Consider the following 23,320-nt stretch of genomic DNA (forward strand, 5'->3'; position numbering starts at 1 on the left):
TCCTCTGAGCATCTTCCTGGCCTCCTCTGGACTCACTCCAACAACTTCATTCCCTTCTTCTTGGGAACACCAGAACTGGACCCAGCACTGCAGGGTGTTCTCACCAGAGCTGGGGGGGGGAGGAAATACCCTCCCTGGGCCTTCTGGCCCCAGTGCTGGTGATGCTGCCCAGGACACAGCTGGCTTTCAGGGCTGCCAGTGAATGTTGCTGATTCATGTCGAGCTTTTCCTTGGGTAGCGTTTTTTCCAGACTTGAGGGCTTGGAAGTTGACTGTCCTGAAAGCCTGGGTAGAGAGCAAGTTGGGAAAGCACTTTTTAATGTGTTTTTGGTGCATTTACCCTGTTTTCTGTCACACCTGAGGGAGCTGCTTTGCAACTGAAGAACAGTTTTAGTTGTTTGTAAGTTCCTTGAGGACTGCTTAAGGCAGGCAACTTCAGGAAAGCTGATCTGCATCCACTTTTAAACTAGGCCACTTAAACCAAATGGAGTCTTTGCAGGGAAAAGCTCCTGAATTGTTGGTGCATGTAGCTCAGAGGAATAATCCCAGGGCAGCTCTCACTCTGTGGTGGGGATGAGGTGACCGAGGTGGCAGTGGGTGCCTGGGACATCAGCTATTGTTGGGAAATGCTTTTCTTTTTAGTAATTTTACTTTTCAGTTAATTCTCTTTGAAATAATTACACTTTTTGAATTCAACAGCATCTTTTTCAGCCACTGTCTGCTATTGGGACTGATAAATGCTCAGTGGCTGCAGTTGCTGTCGGAGACTGGTGTGCAGAACCAAGGGCACAACTTGGTTCTGCTAAATGCCTTAGACACTGGAAATGAAAGGGAGGCAAAATCACACTGGACAGGTGAGTCAAAGTGATTGAGATTATGATGCAACTAATGTAATGCTGATGATAGTCTTAGAGCTGTACCAGTCTTCACCATGTACTCGTTTCCTGAATCACAAAATGTTGAATTATCCTACAGAAGGCTGGTCAGCCTCAGACCCAAAGGAAATTATGCAGAAACACATTGCATATTTCATTTGGAAAGCTTTCCAGTTGCTCATTTAGTCAAATGTTCCATTTTCTTTTACTGTCATAAATAAAATGTCGATAAAAGATTTCCCTGCACTTTAGAGTGTAAAAATTACTGGATTTAGAGAGAAGTTAGATACAGTGCAAACAAAAATTTGCAGTGCATAGCAGCTGTACTGTGGCACCCAGTTTAAATAATTTGGCCATCATTCAGACAGTAGATTGTTTCTCTGCTGTTTTTTAGTCATTTAGTCAGATGGTTTCGTTGAACTAAATGTGTAGCTGAGTCCTGCAATGCTCTGTGACCTAAGGAACTTTGCAGGATGAGGTTAAGATTTACTTTGAAGTTTGAGCCTCCAAGTTGGTGTTTACCAAAGTCCTGCCTTGTGATTCAGTCTCAGCCTCCATGCATCAAGCAAAACTCAGGGTTTCTGGCTAGGGAAGAATTTGAAGCACAAATTCACCAATTGAAGAATTTGGTCTCTGCTTGGAATTTGCTGTTTGGGGGAAAGCAAATCTGTGGTGACAGCCTTGGGAGTGAAAGGCAAGTTGTCAATGGAACTGCTGCCTCCAATCCCTGCAGAGGGGCATAAAAAATAGTTTGGTGCAATGGCTTTGAAACCTCTGGCTTTGGCAGAGGACCCTCAGTAGACCTCGTGGAGTGGTTTTGCAGAATGGAAAAGGGATGCAGGCTGGAGACAGAGCATTCTTCTTTCCTCTTCAGATCTCTGTTTCTTTATTCAGGCTCTGAAATCCCCTCCTGAGTACTTAGATTGCTGTTGTCTTGGGTTTTTTTATGGGACTTTCACTGCAGCTATTTGGGGAGGGAGGGCGAGGGGGTGGGGTATGTGATAAAAGAGAAGAGGAAGGGAAATTTCCTTTTTCTGCTCTTCAATCCAGAAATGAGAAAAATGGAAAATACAAAATAACATGAAAATGTCCCAGTTCTTTCACAACAGCTCCTTCCTGATTCCCACCCCCAATTACAGATCTTTGTGCCTCAGCAAAAAAGAAAAGATGAACTGTATCACCTGTAGAAACACATGGGCAGTTTTCTTTTTCCATGCTGGCTTGGGTAGTGACCTGAAGGGTATTTTCTTTGTCTTGGGCAGTGCTGAAAGACCCATTGGTCCTACATCATGATCCTTTGTGCTGACAGGCTCATTTTGTGGGCATCTGTCAACAGGGGAGGGAGAAATTGTTGAAGAGGGCAATGAAGGAGATGAAAACAATCCATGCTGCTCTCTGGCTAATAACCAGCTGATATTAAGCCTAAGCCCAGCTGATAACAGTTAATAATAAATGGGCATTAATTAAAGCTAAATTAGAGGGGAAGGTGCAGGCTTGGCTCTCAATCCAATTAGAGCCCCCTAATTCATAACGGAGACAATCTGTGCATCCTGTAAATAAATGATCAAAGGCTGGCAGAGTCAGCAGCAAGGCTGGGTTGTGGTTTAGATGATGTCTGGACAGGGAAGAGGCCAGAGGATGATTAACAGATAACTGCAGCCAGGCAGTTGGTTGGTTTTGCCATGCAGCAGGCCAGCAAGATGCATGAGGTGCATGTATCAGAGCCCAGAGCTGAACCTGGTTGGGGCTCCAGAAGGTTTTGGTATGACACCAAAGGGGGACTATGGTCCTGAAAGGAGGAAGATCATCATTGTGAGACCCTTGTAGTGACAACATGAGGGAAAGCATCTCTTGATGGTGGGCATGAAGAGGGTATAGACAACCATTGGCTATATGCCATTAAAAGAGCAAGCAAGGTGCTGATGGCTCTGGCCAAGAGGCTCCACTGCATCTCAGAAACAGTGTCATGCTCACACTAATGTTTATTTTTGGCATTTTAACAGGGTAGTCTCTGGAGCTGATTTCCACCTAGACTTTTTCTTTAGCTGCCAAGACAGATGCAGCACCTACCCAAGGAGCCCCACAAAGGGAGTAGGCAGAAGGAGTAGCCAAGCCCTAAAATTTTGAAGTCCTGGGAATCATGACTGTGAAAACTTGGCTGAAGGAAAACCCTGCAGCCACTGCCTCTCCCCAGCTGTGCCTAGGGACAAGCTGGCTCTCAGCTCTCCTCCCAGCACAGCCACCAGGGAGTTTTGCACCAGTGTTGTGAAAGATGCTGTGCTGGGAGATGACAGCAGCTTCCTTCACTGCTGGAAGCAAAAGTGAGGCTGGTACAGGTTCAGAGGTGACTGTTCTGTGCCATATGAGTGAGGAGGGAAACGGGAGACACTGATGACTTCAGAGTTGATGAGACCATTGACAAGGGAGCAATTGCTCACTGAGAACTGAGGATGGGATCCAAGAAGGAAGTGCAGGTGGAGCACAATATGCCACTATCTCTAGCAGCATCACTGACAAACTGAGGACCCATGAGGGTCATTGACCAATGAATGCTGGATTTTGAAATCCTAGGGTGTTGAAAGGCACATTCAGACCTTCAGATGTATCCCACAATGTTCATATGTTCAGTGTACAATGATGTACAGTGGTACTCTGAAAATGCTGTTCTGGTCCAAAGAAATTCCACAATTTCTGCCTGTCTCTTCTCTGTCTTGTCTGCAGAGCAGCAGATACAGATGAACTATTTGAGACTCAAGGGAATGTTCTCACTCAGGAATAAGTTTGGTGTTTTCTTATGTACTGTAATGAAGAGAATCCATTTTTGCATTTTGGCTCAGTACAGCTTTCTGTTACAAGTATTCACAGAGGTAATTCTGAAGGATGCTCCAGTTTAGACTTGCACCCTATGTAATTACCCACCAGGTGTAGGCTGATCCTTGTGGCACCCATGTGAAGCCAAAGCTGGAGGTTGGCTGACACATCCAGCAGGCATCAGGGCTTGCTTGGAGCAGATGAGTCTTAGCTTCCACGGACCCTGGTAGCAGGAGCCAGCCTGAAGAAAGTGGTGCTCTTCAGTTTCCTTTGCACAGCTTTGCCAGGAGCAGGATTTCTCAAAGGTGCTTTCCAGACCAATTCCCATATGTCTATGGATCCAGTGCTGGGGGCAAGGCTGGGGCAGCTTGGCCATGCTGGCTTCAAGGAGTAGCACGAGGGAACCTGACTCCCCTGATGCTAAAGCTGTCATGAAAAATGAGCTAAGCCCAGAAATATTTGAATTATCCTTTTCCAAACAAATCCCTATTTGCAGAGACTTATCTTTGCACGTTTCTAGGTGCCAGGTCTGGGCATGCTGACAGCAAGAACAATTTTGGGGGGGAAGCTCGAGTGAGGCTAAATAATCCTGGCAAGAAACCAAAGCCCTTTAGTCCTCAGTAGTGCGATGGGCTGAGCTCCTCCAAAATTCCCCTGATGGAATCCAGCACTCAGACCTGATGTGACCAGCTGATGTGACCATCTGATGTGACCATCTGATGTGATGCTGAAGGCACTGCTTAAAGAACATGCCTCCAATTCGGATTTCCTTCTAATTGAAGTACCCACGCCAAAGGCTTCAGCATGATTATTTGGGCCTCATTGTTCATGAAATTGCCTTCAATCCATTTGACTGTATCTGAGGTGATTCCTTTCCCTTCCTGACCACCTCGAGAAAAACAGTTCTAAAGATGCTATGGCAGGAAGAATAAAAATAGTGGAAGAGATGAGCTGGTCTCTCTGTACAAACACTTCCAAGTGCTTCTCGTGCAGAGAAAATAAAGCCTCTAGCAGGTAAGAGAGGGAATCCCTGTAAAAAAGAAGGAAAATTGAGAAGAATGATTAAGCTAGGAGAGGAAACTAGGTGTTGTGGCCTGATGTTAGCAAGACAAGCGTCCCTCAAAGCATGAAACCACTGTGGATGTCGTGCAGGGCTCCAGAGCACAATGCTGATCATTCCTGGGGGAGAAGGGCTGCTGGCATCTCCAGAGGGTTCAGAAACTGAGGGCTCAGCTCATCTGTCTGAAGAATGGTGCAGAAGGAAACTCAGAAATGCTTGCAAAATGCCTGTCTGGGAACTGATTACACCTGAATGCCATCAAGTGATTTAGTAGGGAAGCCAAATGTAAGCTTCCTGTGCTGAAAGCTTGCTTTTGGGAGGAGTGTTGGCTGAGACAGATTCTGGCTTCTGTAGCCTCTGATGGGTGTCTGCTGCATGATGTGATCCTCTGAGAGGTCAGAAAAGCCTCTTAGAAACATGAACAAGCACGTAAGAAGCAAACCCCCACCTGATCTGTTTTGCTTTTTCCCTGTGGTGTTAGCAGAGCTGCCCTCAGGAATTCCTGGGGAGGAGAGAAGTGGGGCTTTAACCATTAGCTACCAGTATTATGCTGGGAATAGTTCGACCTGTTGGAGAAAGAGAACTCATAGTTTAGGGATGACTTGGCCACAGCCCTCAGAGGACTATAGGGAAGTAAGAGAACAGATTAAAAAAAAAAAAAAAAGGAGGAGCTAAGAAGAGGCAAGATTTGGAAAAGCCCTCTCCATCACTACCACCTTGAGCAAAACATCATTGCTTGAGGAATGGATGGGGAGAGCTTGGAAAATAAGCCACTAAGCTTCCCATCAGCTGAAGGTTCTTCCTGCCACAGTGTGAGCTCATTGGGTAGAACAAAGTAAGGAAGTCAGCCTGTGCCTGACTTCAAACCTTTGCAATGCTGTAGACACTGCCCTGTGGCCTTGCACTGTGCTGGTGACCCACTGTCAGCTTGGTCACTGCTAATCCTTCCTCTTTACACTCCTGCCACTGTGCAACACTGGTCTGAAGCCATTTCACCCACACCAGGTTTGCTGGCACTGGCTTCGGGATGGACTTGGCCACTTCAGAGTCCCCCAGCACAAGTTGGGTCAACAGCCTCAGACCCCATCATGCTCCCTTACATTTAGTGCCCTGTGGCAGATTCAAAGGCCTTGACCATGCCTTGAGCAACCCTGGGATCAGCAGAATTTTGGCTATGGTATGTGAAGCCATGAATCAGGTCACAGCAGGCTCCATGAGTCAGGTCACAGCAGGCTCCATGGCTCCAGTTAAAGTGATGGATAGATCTGCCATGCCCCAGACTAAGGGTTATCTTGGCTATTTGGGTTATTCCAGGCATCTGTGTTATCTGGGTGTTCAGCATCCAGCCCCCTCCATGATCAGGAATTGTGGAGACCTGGTTTCATCCCCACAGCCTTCAAACTTTTAACTGGACGCTGCTCCTTTTCTCAACTTTAGCCCCACCTTGTCTCACCTGATTTCACTGTGTCCACTGAGAAGTGGTGTTAAGAGTTTCCTTTTGCCTGCTAAATTACCACCAACCCAGAGCACAGCATCGATGTTATATTTAACAGCTCACAAAAGCTGGGAGGTGGCCAGTGGGCTTTGGACAGAGGGCCTTGTCCTTGCAGCCCCTGTCCCAGCTGGGTATCCTTACCCATCCCCACAGCTCCAGGTCCCTGCCTTGCTTGAATCTGTCCCGGGGGCAAAATGAAGACACAGTGGGAGTGGTTAAAGAAAGACAGGTTTGTGGTGTTGATTCCTCTCTCTTCTACTTTATGCATCCTAAAAAAAAACCAAAACATTTCCCCTGATGTTTTAGGAAGTCCATTCAAGGCTGGAATCCTTCAGTCTTCTAGAGGTGGAAGCCCTTTGTAGGCAGCATCTTCAAAGGGAGATGTTATCTCTCCTCAGACAGCCGACTGTCTGCCCCCAGGAGATCTTTCCCAGAGGGACAGGATGCTCAGGGAAAGTCACAGGCCAGGCAGTGGGCATGAACACATGGCCTGGAGCAGAGGCACCAAGGATGTCTGGGTCTTTTCAGATTTTGGAGCTGTGGTTGGATTCTTTGATATCTCCTGAGGGTGATTCATGCTTGGGCCTTTCTTTGTGGCAGAGGTTTTTGTAACAGCTTTCTCTGATGTATAACAAGAGCTGAGTGAGTGATGAATTCTTCCCTGACTCAGAATATTTATAGCAGTTTTCTTTCTTCTCCAGCGAGTCACTTATTTTCACAAGGCTCATGGGCACTTTGTGTCAGTGAGACTTCAGCTTCTCTGCCAAATCTAGAGGAGATTAACCAAAGGGTTAAAGAGTTCCTCAGGATGGGGGTGGGGGAGCTGGGTGGGGGAGATATTAGGTCCCAATTGCTCAAGTTTGCATCTCAGAAAATCAATCTAAAAGCCACAATACTAAAATACTTCACCTTTTATTTTTGGAGGCACTAAGGGTCATATTTCCTGAGCAGGGTAACATTTTGTTTCCCAGGTTGCACTGGAGGTTGGTTCTCAGTATTTTGCTCTGAAGAATGATTTATATTCACTATCATCTCCTTCAGGGTGCAACAGCCCTGACCATACCAGGTGGGATGAGATCCAGAGCATCTGGTATGGGTTTATTATAGCTCTGCTGCTTACATAGAATGGATGTGCACCAGCACAGCTTTCTTCTCACTGGGGGCTCATTCTGCACTTCGGGTAAGTAAGTACAGCTACCTGGCTCCTTCTGTGTCCCAAAACCATGAGTCTGGATACCTGGTTTCACCTGGAGAACTGAGGGAAGGGTAGCAGGTCAGCAGCTGCATCCCCAAGATGCCCATCTGTTTCCTATAAGCCACTGTTCTATAATCTCAGGTAGAGACCTGAGGGTGCAGAACTGAATGCTGGCACAGGGAAGGCTGGAGCCCCAGGGAGGTCACCTGCCTAAGCAGAAAAGTAAGTAAGTAAGTAAATAAATAAATGACAGTTTTTAAAATACCTCGTGGCCAGTTGTAACTTTCTCCAAGAATAACGTTGTGTCTCCTGCTTCACCAGTGGTTACAGAATGCCATCTCCCTTAATGGGCATCATATAAAATAAAATACAATAAAATTGAGGAAAAAAACCCAGTACTCTGAGGGCTTTGTCCGTTTGCACCTAATGCACTGCTGCTGGTTTTGCCCTGCATTTTCATTTTCTTGTTGTGGTTTTTCGTTTTAATTTTTTGTTGAACTACCAGAGGAAAACCCAGAAGACTTCCCCCTTTCCCATGTTTTTTTTTGTTTTTATTTTTTGTTGTTGTTTTGGTTTTTGCTGGTTTTTTTTTTTTTTTTTTTTTTGCTTCCTTTACCCTGGCCAGGCACCCAGGTCTCCCCAGCATCTCTGCCTCTGAGCTCTGCATCCCTCTGTGCTGGTCTGTGGCCCAGGTGAGCCCCACATCCCCCCCTCCCTCTGCCTGGGAAAGGGGGTTGGGGGGTGGGCTTTGTACCACCCTCCGGCAGCTCTGTGCACTTGTGCCCTCCTCTCCTTCCTGCAGCCTGATTTATTTGGTTTATCTTCTCCTTTTACAGCCACCCTTCCCTTAGCCTGATCACGGTGACCTCTGGTCCCTGCATAACTCGCATTCCTCGGGGGGAGGGGGGAAGCTCCTGCCCACCGGGAAGGGCCACATCCTTCTCTGGGCCACTCCGGATGAGCTCAGCCAAATCCCTCGGCCGTACCCACCCCTGCAGACAGACCAAGCCCTGTCCCAAATGCTCATCCCGGGCAAAAAAAAAGAGGTAGCCAAGGGATCAGGTGGGTGTCCTGGCAGGATGGTCTGGTTTTGAGTGGAGAAAGTGGAGAAAAAGCAACAGCGGGGTCTTCCCCTGCCCCAGGTGTATGCTGGGCTCCTCAGTCTGCCTCCAAATCCTCCCTCTCTCCCTCCCCGAGCCTTAGGGATGTGGTGCTGGGTCTGCCGGGGCTGGCATGTGGGATGGGGTCAGCGAGAGGCCAATCCCCCTGACACTGGGACAATCATTTTCATTTTATCAGTCTCATCGGGTCTTCACTTTCCCTTTAATAGAATCGTTTAGTTGGGAGAGACCTTTAAGATCATCAAGTCCAACCATTAACCCAGCACTGCCAAGGCCACCGTGTCCCTCAGCACCACACCTGCACGGCTTTTAGATGCTTTCAGCCCCTGCACAGCAGGATCCAAGCAGGTAGAGCAATGTTGAACAGGGGGATCACACCAAATCACGTGTGACAGCCTCCTCCAGACAACAGTGGGGCTGGAGAATATCCCAAACTGCTGAGAGCCGTCCTGCTCTCAATCAACACGTGTTGGCAGCTCTCTCCTGGGTCGTATCCTTCTCCCCCTTTAACCATCAGGACAGGGGGAACGAGCCACGCTCCTGACAATGCTTCCTTCAGCCACAACTCACCCCAGGGTTACAAGAAGGAAGGGTTTTGGAGGTGGACGAGAGCCGTTCCCCTTGGGGCTGAGGTTACTTCCCTTCTCCTCCCCCCGGGATGCGCACCCCGCAGCCCTGCATCCCGGGAGGCAGCAGGGATACGCCAGGGATTATCTCTCCCCGGCGTCTCGCTGTCCGGCTCCAAGCTGAGACGCATCCCCTGGGGAGGGATCAGCAAAGGCCGGGACTGAAGCTGGGCCAGAGATGAATCAGCTGCCCCATCCCTCATTCCCCTTCACTCCAACCATCCCAGCACAGGGGCCAGAGGCTGTGAACTAGGAGGGGAAAATCATCTCTTTGCATGGTCCATTAGCTACTTCCAGCTAGGAAGTCCATTTTTATGGAAAACGTGTAGCTGTGACTGCACCAAGAATGTGTGGGCAGAAGGGTCTCCTGTAAATCCCCTGATTTAAGAAAGAAAAAAACCAAGCAAACACAGAACAAGACAAACAAACAAAAGCAGCAGACCAAAGAAGAGAGAAAAAAATCATGCGTCAGGGGCTGTAAAATCCTACAACTGGCATAAAACTTTTTTAGGGTTTCTTTTTAGGGTTGTTTTCATTTAATTATTCTTTTCATCTGCCCTCTCACCCAGCAGGCTTCGGGTTCCCCTTTCCTTCTGGCTTCTGAGGGGGAAGGTGAGGTTCCTCAGTGTCACAAGCTGACCCCAGGCCATGGAGATCTTGCTAAACCACTAAACACCACAAAAACCCTCAAAAAAATCCCCAGAAACAGCAACTGTGCAGCTGAGCTGCTGCCACTCAGCATGGAAGGTGCAAAAAGCACCGACTGCTGCACAGCGTGGGATGGATTCTGCAAAACCATGGAAAAGCCTCCTGGATAAGGGCATTTGTGCCAGGAAGTGCCCAGAGAGGAGCCAACCCCCTGCATCTGCCCTCAAGGACTTTGCCTTTCACCAAGTAGGATTCTGGAAACCTGCACTCAGTGTGAATCCATCTCCTGGCTGGCTGGTAAGAATTTGCTGGAGGTGTTTAGGACAGGAATGCAACACGGACCCCTTGAAATGCTGGAATTTAAATCCGAGGGGTTCAGAAAAAAGATTAGGAAATATTTAGATGGGAAATTGTTTGTGGACAGGTGATGAGGTGACCCAGCCGAGGTGACTGATCGGCAGTGGTGACTGATAGCAAGCTGTGCTCCCAGACCTTTCACTGCACATAATTACATATCAGCAAATCCTCTGAAGTGATTAATTACTGCCTGTCATCCTTTTAAAGCCAGTGCATGCTCAGGGGCAACCTTCCCCCAACCATTTTTCTTCCCTAGGAAGTATTCTTTCGCTGTCCTTATAACTGGGGATGACTGAATCACATAAGTGAGCACCTTTGTTTTCTTTTAATAAAGCTAATTTTGGGGAGATGGGAAGGATTAGACTGAATCAAACATGGCTCTGGTTTGGATGCTAATGAAATAACCCTTGTGGTGGAGATGAAAGACATCCCAGCTTCCCCTGATTGTCCTGCTGCTGGGAAGGGAGGTGGGAAGGGAAGCTACAGAATCCCAGAATCCCAGGCTGGTTTGGCTTGCAAGGGACTTTAAAGGTCACGTACACCCCCTACCATGGGCAGGGACACCTCCCACCAGACCAGGTTGCTCTGAGCCCCATTCAACCTGGCCTTGAACACTTCCAGGGATGGGGCAGCCACAACTTCTCTCAGCAGAATGGGTCAGTCACCACCCTCACAGCAAAGAATTTCTTCCTAATACCTCACCTAAATCTCCTCTCTTTCAGCTTGAAACTGTTCCCCCTTGTACTATCACTCCATGCCCTCTTCAAAAGTCCCTCTCACACAGAAAACCAACACAGAAACTCTGGAACAACTCACCAGAAACTCTTCTGCACCAGGTCAAAAGGAGAATGACAAAGGGCCCAGCTCGCAGGGGATTTTGGTGATTTGTCTCCATTACAGCTTGTATATATCCAGAGCTCGTTTGTGACCAATTAACTCAGTTGTCTTAAGGCAGAGCCATGGACAACATAATTAGGTAATTAATAAAAATCAAATCCACGTTGCCCACAGGCTCACTGCCCATATCCAAGCTGCACACCCCTGAGCTGCCAGCTGCCCTCTGCTTGCCCAAGCCATGGCTCTAGCCCAGAGTATGGACCTGGGTGGGCTCTAAGTTGTGCATTGCTGCCAGCTCCACCCATCCTCCCCTTGTCCTCCCCTTCAGCCCTGCTGCCTGCCCAGGATGTCCCTGGAGAAGCCTCCCCACCAACAAGAGTCACCCAAAGGAGATGAGCCATGGCTGGGCTCTGCTCCTGTCTGTGCCCAGGGAATGAGGGAGGAAGCATCATGGAGAGGAGCCTCCAAATAGGCTCAGCCCACTTGGACAAGGGAGGGTGGTTTTTTTAAATCAGAATGCAACTTCCCACAAGTTGTAGCTCATACCTGCATCAAGTGACCTGCTCAATTCAGCTCGGAGATGACTTTGCAAAGCTTCCCCTCTGACCTGGGTCACTGAGCAAAGACATAACCCTTACACCTTTTTGCCACCAATGCTGTATCTGCCTTAAGGGGTATTTTCAAGCAGAGCCAGTGAACCAACCTCCCTGCCACCCTTTCTCACCTCTGCTGATGGCAGGTGTTGAGGAGGGGGAAAAGACTAAATCTCCATGTGAGATGGTTTTGGTTTGCCATGTGGCCCAATCAACTGCAAAGCCAGAAAGAAGGAGGAAAAAACCACCTGGGGATGGAGTGAGAAATTCTGGTTTAGGCTTCTTTTTGCTTGGAAAAGAAGTCCCTTTTGAGAAGGAGAGGACGAAAAAAAAATTAAAAATATTTAGAATTTCCCCTGCATTATTTTCTGAGTTGAGACTTGAAGCTGCCAATGTCATGTGCACTGAAAAGGACATCTTTTTGAGCAGATTTACCTTTTCAGCTCTAAGCACCACTGCCCCCACCCCCCTTACCTTGAGCTGGACTTGGCTTTTCATGAACTGCAATGTCCTAGGAGCTCCTATCTAGAGAAGGGATGCTCAGGAGTCTCTGTTTCCTAGTTCCAAACCCTTTCCCCTTCCTTTTCAACATTTCCCCTTCTGCAAAGAGTAGCTGAGCTGTAAATCTTTAATCATTTTTAGTCCTTTACCCCCTTTAAGCATTGGAGGACATGATATGGAACTGAGAACTAAATATGCCTCTCCCAGTGCACAGTGCAAGGCTCCCAGGGATTTTCCTGCTGTCCAAAATCTCCTGACATTTCAGATATTAAATCTGCTTATTGAAGCTGTTCTTCTACTGTGCCACTCTTTCACAAGCTCGATATCTGCCCTTGTGTCTGAGCCAGGACAGAACCAATTTTCTTTTTCTTTACTTGCCTTCTTGTACAGGCCACCAATAAAATAAAACTATTTTGATGATTTTTTTAAAAAATTTAGTTGCCATCCCAGGAGCCCAGCATTAAACCTTGCTAGGACTTTTAAAAAAAAGTATGTATGTGTGTGTATATATATATATATATACATATATATATATATATAATAGGTCAGGGCTTCTGGCTTATGCCAGCACTATGAGAGTGAGCTGCTCTGTTTGCAAGGCTGGAGCTGGATTTCTGTACCATTTCTGGGGCCCTGCCTACAGAGAAAAGCTCATCCAGGATACAAAAGCATGCAAAATAATACAGGTTTAGGCCAAATTTGGGAAGAACAGTATTATTTTTATTTCTCTCCTCCCCCTTCCTCCCCCCCTAGGTTAGTGTTTGCATCTCCAGTGAATTAATTGCATGAAACCAAAAAGGAGGGTTCTGCTTGTCGAGTCAGAGAAAGGTCTCCCCTATAAATAAGTCCACCTGGGATAGTCAGGAAAAGCTATCCTGGGTAGGGCCAAGCCTCAGCAACAGCATGGGGAGGCATGAAAGCCAAACTCCTTTTGCTTTGTGCTCCCCCTATCACTATTATCTACACATAAATTATTCACATTCTTTGCAAGCCAAGTCTTGCCTTGACTGAAGGTGTTCAGCTCGTTAGGAACTGAACCATTTTTCTGCACATTTCATGATAAAAGTAAGTTCAAATGGGACAGGGAGGTTGGGAGCAGGGAGCAAGAGGATAGAGCTTCTTCTGCTGCCGTTTCTGTTCTGGAGAATTTCCTGAGATTTCTGGACAACTGATAGCAGAGATTCCTGGATACCCAGTGAGAAAAAAAAGCCACGGCATGGAGAAGATGAAGGGCCTCCCAGTAAGGCCAGAGGACCCCTGTGTGTCAGGGTGGGATGCTCCTGGGGAGCCAGAGATGCTGTGCAGGGGCAGAAGTGCTGCCTGTGCCCTGTTCCCGTTATGCCCCGCTCAGATTCCAAGGTACATTTCATTATATACATCTAAAAACAGAACATGCCTTTAAAAACATCTTGAAGTGAACATGATCCATTCCAGAATGTTGTTTCAGCATTGCCCGAATGCTCAAGGTCACTGTGGCTTGATTGTTTTTCACACCCACTGTGGCATTATGCCATCTGCATTTCCACAAAATGGCTCATTTGGGATGAATTCTCCTTTCTGAATGGCACGGGAAGAGGAGCACTGGATGGTTTCCAAGAAGCTCCATTACAGATGCCAAGGTTTTGTGCAGGCTTCTCTCACTCTGGTTTATCAAGTGCCAAGACTTGACCTGGCAGGCTCTGCCCAGACACAGGCAGTGATGGGTTTGGGATGCTCACCCTCTGTGGGCAGCTCTGCTGCAGCACTCCCAGTTCAGGGCTTAGGGGAAATTTGGGTCTGTTCCTATCTGCCCAGGCAAATAGGCTCCAGAGGACACCTTGCCCTGCTCAGCTTATCAAAATCATCCCTGGTCATCTCCAGCTTCCTGATGAACCCTCAGCTCAATCACAGAATCACAGAATCATCCAGGTTGGAAAGGATGAAGTCCAACCCTTGATCCACTGCCACTGTGGTACCAGACCATGGCTCTGAGTGCCACATTCAGTCTCTTCTTAAAAACCTCCAGGGACAGAGAATCCACCCCCTCCCTGGGAAGCCCATTCCAATGCCTGATCACTCTCTCTGGAAAGAATTTTTTGGTGAGGAAGAGGCTCTTTCAACTCCCATCTTGTTTGAAGTCAGCCCAGAGTTTCTCTCTCCTAATACACACTGAGGCTGTCCCTTGCTGGGGCTGAAGCCCTGGGGAGAATGAAGGTTCTGGTGACACAAGAGCTAATGAAATATTTGCAGAGTTAGAGGTCTGTTGGTACCTTCTCTGCATGTTATATATATATATAAACAGAACATGGATTGGATATATACACAGATATGGATAAATATATAAATGTACCCAGGACTTATTTGCAAGTAATTATAGATAAGGAGCTTGAACATGGCTGTGGTCTCCCCAGACACAGCCCCTCACTTCTCCCTCCCATCTTTGCAGTATCTTCTTTCCCCCTTCATACTCTTGGGGTGGACCGTGGCCAAGTTCCCTTCCTGTCTTTGGGTACTGAGACAGGTAGCAGAAGCCAAAGGATGGGGAAGTCACCAAAATGTTGGAAAGTCCTCCTTGTCAGCAAGGGAGGGAGTTTCCCAAGGGCTGTGTCAACATTAACCAACACAAGAGTTGTCCTGTGTTCCTGTGTCCCATTGCCATGCTGGTCCTTCACCTCTGGATGGGTGGATCCACAGGGACCTGAGCTGCCTCCAGCCCTGAAGACAGGACCCTGGGGACCATTCCTTCAGCCCTGCAATCCCTGAGGCTGCAGGAAAGCCAATAGCAATGGGCTCAGGGGCTGATATTAACCTGGAGCATCTGGCTTGAGGGTTTCAGGCAGCCACAGCTCATAACCCAAAGTTCAGGATGCTGAGCCAAGGCACTCAGCCCTGGTGTAGCTTTCCTGCAAGGGGGAATACCTGGACCTGCAGCAATCTCCTCCAGCCAAGGACCATTCAGCCCATTTCCCCACCATGTAAGGGACCACCCCATACATTTAGCATCTTCAGTGCAGAAATTTGAGTACCCCACCACCACCAATTCCTTTTTTTTTTTTTTAGCATTGGAAGTGAGAGAAATGCTGGCAGCCTTCTTTTTTACCTCCAGAAAAGAAGCCTGGGGTCATCTAAAGTGATGTGATCAAGGTTAGGCAGGAGTCAGTGGTGAAGACTGAAAAAAGGATGCAAAGACCCAGCTTTGTGCCCTGCTCCCTTTGCAGCAGCAAAATACAGATTTGAAAGCAATGCAGGATGGTGGGATCAGGAGCTTTTGGTGTACCTGTCTCCTGAGACAACTTTTGGGAATCCTCCAGGATCAGGGCCTGCAGACTGCTTCAGCTGCAAAATTTGGAAACCACTGGAATGAAGTAATAAAAAAAAATAATAAAAATAATAATTAAAAAAAATCTGTCAGTTTATGAAGAGTTGGGTGAGATGAGCTCTGCCCCACATTCCCTGGTATCTGCAAGCAGGCTGTGTCCCTCCTCTCTGTGCCCGTGGTCTCAGCAGCACTTCTCATAACCCTACAGCCTCATTCCACAGCATTTTGGAAGCCAGAAGATGCCACCTAACCAAGACTGTCAGGGAGGGAGGACAAGGGAGTCATGAATTCTGATTCAGCTCCCTGGGGCTCATGGCATTATTTCTGGGTATCGCTTCAGTACAAACACCTGGGGGATTTATGGGCTTCATAACTCACCTTCCACCAGTATTTTAATGTACTTGCAGGTGAGCCACTCTTGGGTTTTTGTTTGGGTTTATTTGTTTTGTTTTCTTTCCTTTTTTTGTTGGGTTTTTTTGGGAAGATTTCCTCCCTTGAATCTCCCTTGAATATCTGCAGGAAGCAAACACAAGCTAAGATGGATGAAGCAGAATGGTTTATTAAAGCAAATATTCCCAGGCTTGGCTCTCCCTATCCCCTTGTCATCACAAAGTGACCTTGGTAAGAATGTACTTGTATCAAAATGTCGACATTTTGCTCTAGTAGGTCAGCACAACCTTTTTTTTTTTTTTCACGATGTGACCCAGTGTCGTGCAGACCCAACTCACAGCAGGGGCCTCTTGCTGCTCAGACAAAAAAAAATATCCCTGTGATTTGGGGTACTCAGTGTTGAAGAAGCAGCTTCAACACATGGAAGGGAATGACTGGAAGCAAAGCAAACAGGGCCCCAAATTCCAATCAGCATTTTTTTTTCTTCTTGTTTATGGTCCCTTTTGAAGAGATGATGATCCTCACCACTCTCCCTCAACCTCTGACACCAGAGGTTGTGGATAACTGGATAACTTCTGCTGTGTTAATAGCTCCCTCTGCACTACACCATGCTTTGAAGGTTCAGCACATTGTGAATGACATTAACCAAGATGATCCTTGCAAAGACACTTGCTTGGGAAGCAAATCCCATTTAAAATAAAGCAGACTGATTTACCTTAATGAGGGGAGAAAAGGGAGGACCCACGTGGCTGAGCCATCAAGGGGCAAGGCAGAGGGAGACCCTACCATAGAGAGGCTACAGGGCTCCTGGGGTGGAAAAGATGTCATGTATGAATACCTGGGACATGCCAAGCCATTGGGCCTGTGTCTGAAGCACCTGCACCAAGAGCAAGCAGAGGTTACTCAGGAGCTCTCCCTTAGTGGCTTTCACATCAAGGACCTGCAGAGAGGTGGTGAGGAGCATGCTAGTAGCTCATTTCTCTGGTTATTTCTGTCCCAACCCCATCTCCTGCTGCTGCAGGCTAGACCACAGCCCTGGTCCATGTTTTCCTTGCCTCTTCTTCCCTTTGGAAATGGTTGTGGGTTCCTCTTGCCTGCTCCCAGCCCATGCTCATGGAGATGCAATGCTTCTGACAGCCAAACTACTTCCTTGCTGCTTGCTCTCCCAGCTGGTCCTGTGCACACACAGACCAGGACATGGCCTCTCTAAACTGACACCCCAAGCCCTGCAGGATGTTTCTCTTCCTCCATTGCATGGTCAGTGATGGTTCCCCCCCTTTAACTGGGAGGAGGAAAGCCCCATCCATCCCCCTGCAGGAACAAGGTCACCCTGTGAGTCCAAGGTTGCCCTGGGTCACAACTGAGCTCATATAGGAACGACACCAGTCTGTGCACAGCTCCATGCCAGCAGAAAAAATTCCATAAATAAGCTCCTGCCAGGTGGGACTGGTGAAGAGAAGTCTCTTCACACAAAGAAGAGTGCAGGACACCATGGAATCCTCTGACTGGCTTTCAGATCCATGAAACACAGGCCAGAAGAAGCACATGGATGTCCCATTTGTGGCCTGAAAATGGGGCTGGAGGCACAAAGGGAAACAATGGTCAGAAGCATCTTCAGGAGTCCTGGACCAGACCATGCTGCCCACTGCATGGCAGAAAGACAGAAACTCATCAGTGATGCTCTGTGTGAGGAAGCAGCTCATAGGGAACTTCTGTGGCAGCTGAGCACCCAGCTCATTCCTTAAATGCCACAGATCACCATTCAGCTCTGCTGAATCTGAGAGATTTCTGGGCCTGTACCCACAGCCTGGATAACTCAGTAACTGCATAGCTGGAAAAGCCCCTGGGTTCATTCTGAGGTCCTTTGGAGCCCCAGGGCTCTGATCCTGCAAAGCAGGGAGTGTTTCCTCTCACCTGGGAAGCCAGGGAAGCAGAGAGGAGTCCAGCATAAACCCAGGGCAGGAGGTGTGCTCATAAGCCCTGGTCTCACCAATTGGGCTCATCGTATCTTCCCTGGCTGCCAAGTCATGAAGGAAAAAAAAAAAAAAAGTCATTTACCACCCTGCTCTGGCTCTCCTTGATGAAATGTCACCCTGATATATCCTGTCCCAACAGCCACCCTGGAGCAGAGGCAGCTGCAGCTCTGCAGCATCCTGCTCGTGCCCCTGCAGCTCTGTCTCTCTGCCACTGCCATGCCTTGCTCACAGGCACCAGCTTCCAAAAAGCCACACTGAGAAAAAGCAAAACTTTCACCCCGTTCCCCTTAAGATATCCCCTCCTGCACGTCAGTTTAAAATAAAGAGGCAAGGGAAGAAAATCCCCACACCCAACAGCCTTCTCCACTTTCAGGGACAGAAACAGAGAAGTTCAGCAACCTGCATGAATGAGAGCTCAGATTTCATTGAGCACACAATTATCAGTGTTCTCCCCGTGCCAGCGTGCTGCTGGGTGCAGAGCAATCCTGAGCAGGTCACTTCTCCATCCCCACATCTCCCCCTCCCTGGGGAGCCAGGAGCAACCTCCTCCATAACATGCAGCAAGAGCCAATTGTGAAATGCAGCATTGATACTAAGAAATAAGCAGAAGAACACTTTTTTTTTTTTTTATCAGGCCCTTTCATTGTATAAATAATTTATTTCAGTTCACAGCATTATGTCTGCATCTTAAAAAAAAAAAAAAAAAAAAAAGAGATATGAGGAACAAAGACTGACAGACAATGGCAAGGGCAGCAGGGTATCCAACACTGAGAGGAACACTGCAATGATACCTGGGGAAATGAGACTGGTACCTTGTGACAGCTGCTAAAAACAAATTTTAAAAGTCATTCAAACATATGTAGAGAAGACGCACGACCTTGCAAAAAGCTCAATTGATTTTTCAGAGCAACAATCCAGGTGTTTTCCCTTAACCACTCTGCTGAGGCCCCTCTTCTTCTAGCCTACCATAGGCGACACACATCTCTCCAGACAGGAAAAATCAGTGTATGGTTGTGAAACATTACAGAAATACCATGGAAGCCATTAGCTACTAATTGGGAAAGTCTCTTTAATTATTGCAGAAAGCAGAGACAGCATGGTCACAGCCTCCCACCTGGCTCAGCTGAACCTCCAAGTGCACAGTGAAGTGCTCTCCTGAAAACCAGCTTCTCCAAAGGGATGCTCAGAGGTGCTGGGTGCAAAGAACCCCCAGGAAGGACCAAGCTGAGTACATGCACATCACCAGGGTTTCCAAGCCAGTGTTTGCTAAACCAAGTATGTCTTGACAGCACAACCCACAACTAATAGCCTGCAAATATCATTTTAAAAAACCTGATCATTTTGAGCTGGTGGAGGAAACATATTCTATATTATAAGTATTATATTTTGCCTTTAAAATGGGTTGCTCTCCAAAAAATTGTTAATGCATGTGGCTTCTGTGGCATCAAAAATAAATATTTCTTTTTATTTTCTCTCTCTCTCTCTCTCTCTCTCTCTCTCTCTCTCTCTCACAAGAAGTACCAAAGTGTTGGAGGTGAAGACAAAGCAAAAGAAAACCCAAGGAAGCGGGAACAGAGCCACCTGAACTGATGGGACCAGCCCACCCATTCAGCACACAAGCTGGGACTTGCCTTAGGAGCTCATATCCTGCAAGAGAAACACTACTTTGCCTGCAACATTTGTTTCCTAACAAAAATTTAAGGAAAAAAAAACAACACCAACAAAAAAAACCCCAAGAACAAACCCACCAAAAAACAAACCAACAATAAAATGCTATTTGGAAGGTGCCACACTCAACGCTGCAAAGGGAGAATCAACTCCCTGCAACCTGAAGGACATTTTTTCTTTTGTCTGCTTGGTGGCTTCTCCTTGGCTACTCTGGGAATGGGTTTTCAAATGGGAAGGCTGGTGTAAAAATCACCAGAAAATCCTGTGTGGCTCAAAACTCAGGATATTTGGCTCCCAAGGGCTGCCTGTGTCTGCTCTGTGGTGAGTGTGGGAAGCACGGATCCTGGTTTTCTCCTCCAGAGAGCTGGGTCCAGGCCAATGCACAGACAGCAAATGGCTTTTGTTCCCCAATCCCATCCAGCTACCCAAACACCCACCTGCAGAAGGACATGGGGGGGGCTGAGCCTGCCCGGGGTGCTTGCAGGCACTCAGCAGGTAGCCCCCATCCTCCCCCCGTGTCTGTACACTCTGCCCTCTTCCCTTCCCAGAAGAGATCCTGCAAGCTCTGGCCACCACAGCAGGCAGTGCTGGGAGCCCTGTGTCCCTCCTGCACTGCCATGAACCCCCCCCATATCCCTTCTGCACTGCCATGACCCCCCTCAAAACTCCCACATTACTCCTGCCCTCTCTTCCCACACTGCCTGCGGAGCTGCCCGATGATCCCCTACCCTGAAGTTTGATACTCTGTTTTTATTGTCCTCTCTGGTTGGGATAACGCCCCTGGAGCACCTCGGAGCATCCCTCTGCCCGGGCACAATAAAGATCAGCTCGGAGCTTGGCTTCAGGTGACACAACGAAGGCTTTCAGAAGGGGGAGCTTCTGAACAGTCCCCCCCCCCCCCCCTCCCCGCCCTAACGCTTTCAGCAGTTCACCCAAACCCTTGCCTTTTTGCTTTTTCCTTTGTTTTTTTTTGTGTTTTTTTGTTTTTTTGTTTTTTTCGTTTTTTGTGCTGTTTTTTTTTTTTTTTTTTTTTCTTAAGCAAACAGCTCAAAGCTCAGCACCAGTCAGCAGCTGCTAAGCACCCCCACAGCCTCACACCCCCCGGGCTGAAGGCTGCCTGTCCTTGCCCTGCACCCATCCACACCCTAAAACAAGAGGCTGGTCCCCTTATCCATCACACACACACACACCCTCCCTAGACATTTTTTGCTGGTCCAGCTGCCCCCCCTACACACACACTTCCCACACCCCTTCCCACCGCTAAATACGGGTGAAGGATGCGAGCTGGAAGCCCCCTCACCGCTGACCTTGCCGACACCGGATGCTCTCCATAGCATCCATCTATACCCTCCCCCCAGCATCCATATCCCACCCCACCTCCACCCGCCACCCCCCGCCCCCTCCCCAAAATGCACACATTAAAGATCCAGAAGCACCACGCTGGGCTTCTCTCTCAAATGCACTTCCACAGGGTCCTGCCCTGCTCGCCCCCGACACACAAAAGCTCGGTGGTACCGGAGGATGGAAGGGGGGGCGGGTGGTGTCTCTGCCACTTCCCAGGAGGTCTGGATTCGGCCCTTTTGAGCACAGTGGTCCACGGAGAGGGGCGGTGGGAGAGGCTTGGCTGGCAGAAGCGGCTTTGTTACCACCACTATTGTCTTTTCATTTAAAAAAAGGAGGGGGGTAAAAAATAAAATAATAAAAAAAAGAATAAAATCAAACCCAGAAGAATCGCTTTGGTTCTCTCTCCCCCTCAGTAATTCCCTTTGTCTGCTTCCCCATCAACCCTCCCCGCCTCTGCGGAGCTTCTACCGCTTCTTCTTCTGCTTGAGGGACTTCCTCCGCTTGAGGATCATCTCGTACAGCTTGTCCATGCCCTCGGTCAGCCCCTCGCCGATGATGGCGCAGGCGGGCTGGATGTGGTAGGTGGTGGAAGGGGTCAGCTCCTGCAGGGCCAGCTGCTTTTCGATCTCGGCCACCGGCAGAGACTTGGGCAGGTCCTGCTTATTGGCGATTACCAGCAGCGGGGTGCCTTGGTTCTCGGCGAACTTGGTCACCTTGTGCAGCTCCGTTTTGGCCTCCTCCAGCCGATCCACGTCCACCGAATCCACCACGTAGATAATGCCATCGGTGCAGCGACTGTAGGACTTCCAGAGCGGGCGCAGCTTCTCCTGACCACCCACGTCCCAAAAATGGCAGCTGATGCCCTTGGCCGTCCCGTTGCTCAGCCGGATCTTCTCCGTGTTGAAGCCGATGGTGGGCACCGTGTTGACGAACTCGTTGAACTTCAGCCGGTAGAGCACGGTGGTCTTCCCCGCCGAGTCCAAGCCTAGCATGACGATGTGCAGGGACTGGAAGGCGGAGATGTTGGAGGAGATGTTCCCCATGGCCACGGCTCGGGCCGCCCTCACAGCCCCGCGCCCATCCCCACGCCGCCGGCCCGCCGGGCACGGCTGGGGGAGCCGGGATCGGACGGGACGGGCAGGGATCGGGCAGCGCGGCTCCACGCGGCGGCAACACGGGGGAAATGAAGCATCACCCCGCCCGGGAGGAGGGGCCGCGCCGACGCCTTTTGCCAACACCGCCCCTGCCTGCACCGCCCCCCTCCTGCCCTGCCCGCACCGCCCCTGTCCGCACCTCCCCTCCCTGCACCGCCCCTCCCTGCACCGTCCCTCCGCTCCCCTGCCCGCACCTCCCCTACTCTGCCCTGCCCTGCCACCCCCCCTCCCCTTCCCGCACCGCCCTTGCCCGCACCTCCCCTGCCTGCACCGCCCCCCTCCTCCCCTGTCGCCCCTGCCCTGCCCTGCCCTCAGCGCCCCTGACTGTCCCCTCTCCAGCCTGCTCCGGTCCCCTCTTCCCCAGCCTGCACCGCCCCTGCCAGACCCCTCTCTCTGCCCTCCCCTGCCCTGCCCGCACCTCTCCTGCCCGCACCGCCTCTGCCTGTCTGCGCCCGGAGCTGCTCGGGGTCTCCGACCCTCTGCGACCCGTTGTCCGGGTGCCCCTGCCCGCCGGTGGGTAACGCTGCTTTATACCTTTGCTTTTCATCGTCACCCATCACAGAAATAGTGAAAAATCCCTTTCCAAGGGATCTCAAAATAGTTCGAAGCCGAAGCGTTATTCCTGCATGTGAGACACAAGGGGGGGACCTTCTGCTGCACTTTGTGTCATCCCCGGCTATGGAAATCGGGGTTTCAGGCACAGCTCTTGTGGGGACGACTAGCACCAGCCACAAGATGTGCCAGGAGAGCTGGAGAGCGATGCTGCACTCCTGAAAAGGTTCTGTGAGCTAGGGAGTCACCACCACCATCACCACCAGCTGGCATCTCCATCACCAAACCTCCCAAAGCAGGGAGATGCCAGGAAGGGAAAACTTCACCTGAACCAGGGCAGCAGGACACTAAGGTTCATCACTGCTGTTTCTGCTTTTTTGCATCTCTAACCTTCATGAACTCCCTGAGTGCCCTCAACTCATGGAGGAGCCTCTGAGGTTCTCATGAGGACAGCTGCCCCGGGCCCAGCATGGATCCACGCCCCATGAAGCTGCCAACCCACCTACTCCTCCTTGAAGCTCTTCCAAGCCACCGTGGGCACAGGGAAGCCACCTTCACTGTGTGTCCTGGGCAAGGCATGCCCCACTCTTTGCCATTGCCTTCATTCGAGAGGGGTGCAGCACCTCTCATCTCCTGAGAGACTTGGAGTTGTTCAGTGTGGAGCCTTCCTGGGGAGACCTTAGAGCACCTTCCAGTATCTAAAGGGACTACAAGGAATCTGGGGAGGGACTTCTGACAGAGCAGGGAGTGATAAGACAAGGGGTGATGGCTTTAAACTGAAAGAGGGGAGATTTACAGTAGTTATTAAGAAGAAATTCTT

The 23,320-nt window shown here is 49.3% G+C and overlaps 1 protein-coding gene and 1 long non-coding RNA gene across 6 annotated transcripts in view; one reads left to right on the forward strand and one right to left on the reverse strand.

The window, feature by feature from the left end:
- Positions 1 to 19,257, forward strand: part of LOC139797584 (uncharacterized) — a 132,564-nt gene extending 113,307 nt beyond the window's left edge. Inside the window, exons 14-18 of one of the 5 annotated variants that reach the window (XR_011726520.1) lie at positions 7,282 to 7,420; positions 8,061 to 8,127; positions 8,272 to 8,497; positions 9,752 to 10,127; positions 18,865 to 19,257. This is a non-coding gene — a long non-coding RNA (uncharacterized lncRNA). Of the gene's footprint in view, positions 1 to 7,281; positions 7,421 to 8,060; positions 8,128 to 8,271; positions 8,498 to 9,751; positions 10,128 to 11,352; positions 12,608 to 15,157; positions 15,486 to 18,864 lie in introns of those variants that run through there. The other 4 variants (XR_011726521.1, XR_011726519.1, XR_011726517.1 and 1 more) reach the window with 4 other exon arrangements.
- Positions 19,258 to 19,272: 15 nt separating this feature from the next.
- ARL4C (ARF like GTPase 4C) lies at positions 19,273 to 21,997 on the reverse strand. Its single transcript, XM_071747106.1, has one exon. The coding sequence runs from the start codon at positions 21,835 to 21,837 to the stop codon at positions 21,259 to 21,261; it is 579 nt and encodes a 192-aa protein (XP_071603207.1). The 5' UTR covers positions 21,838 to 21,997; the 3' UTR covers positions 19,273 to 21,258.
- Positions 21,998 to 23,320: the final 1,323 nt, after the last annotated feature.

Source organism: Heliangelus exortis, chromosome 6 (assembly GCF_036169615.1).
Source record: "Heliangelus exortis chromosome 6, bHelExo1.hap1, whole genome shotgun sequence".
NCBI lineage: Eukaryota > Metazoa > Chordata > Aves > Apodiformes > Trochilidae > Heliangelus > Heliangelus exortis.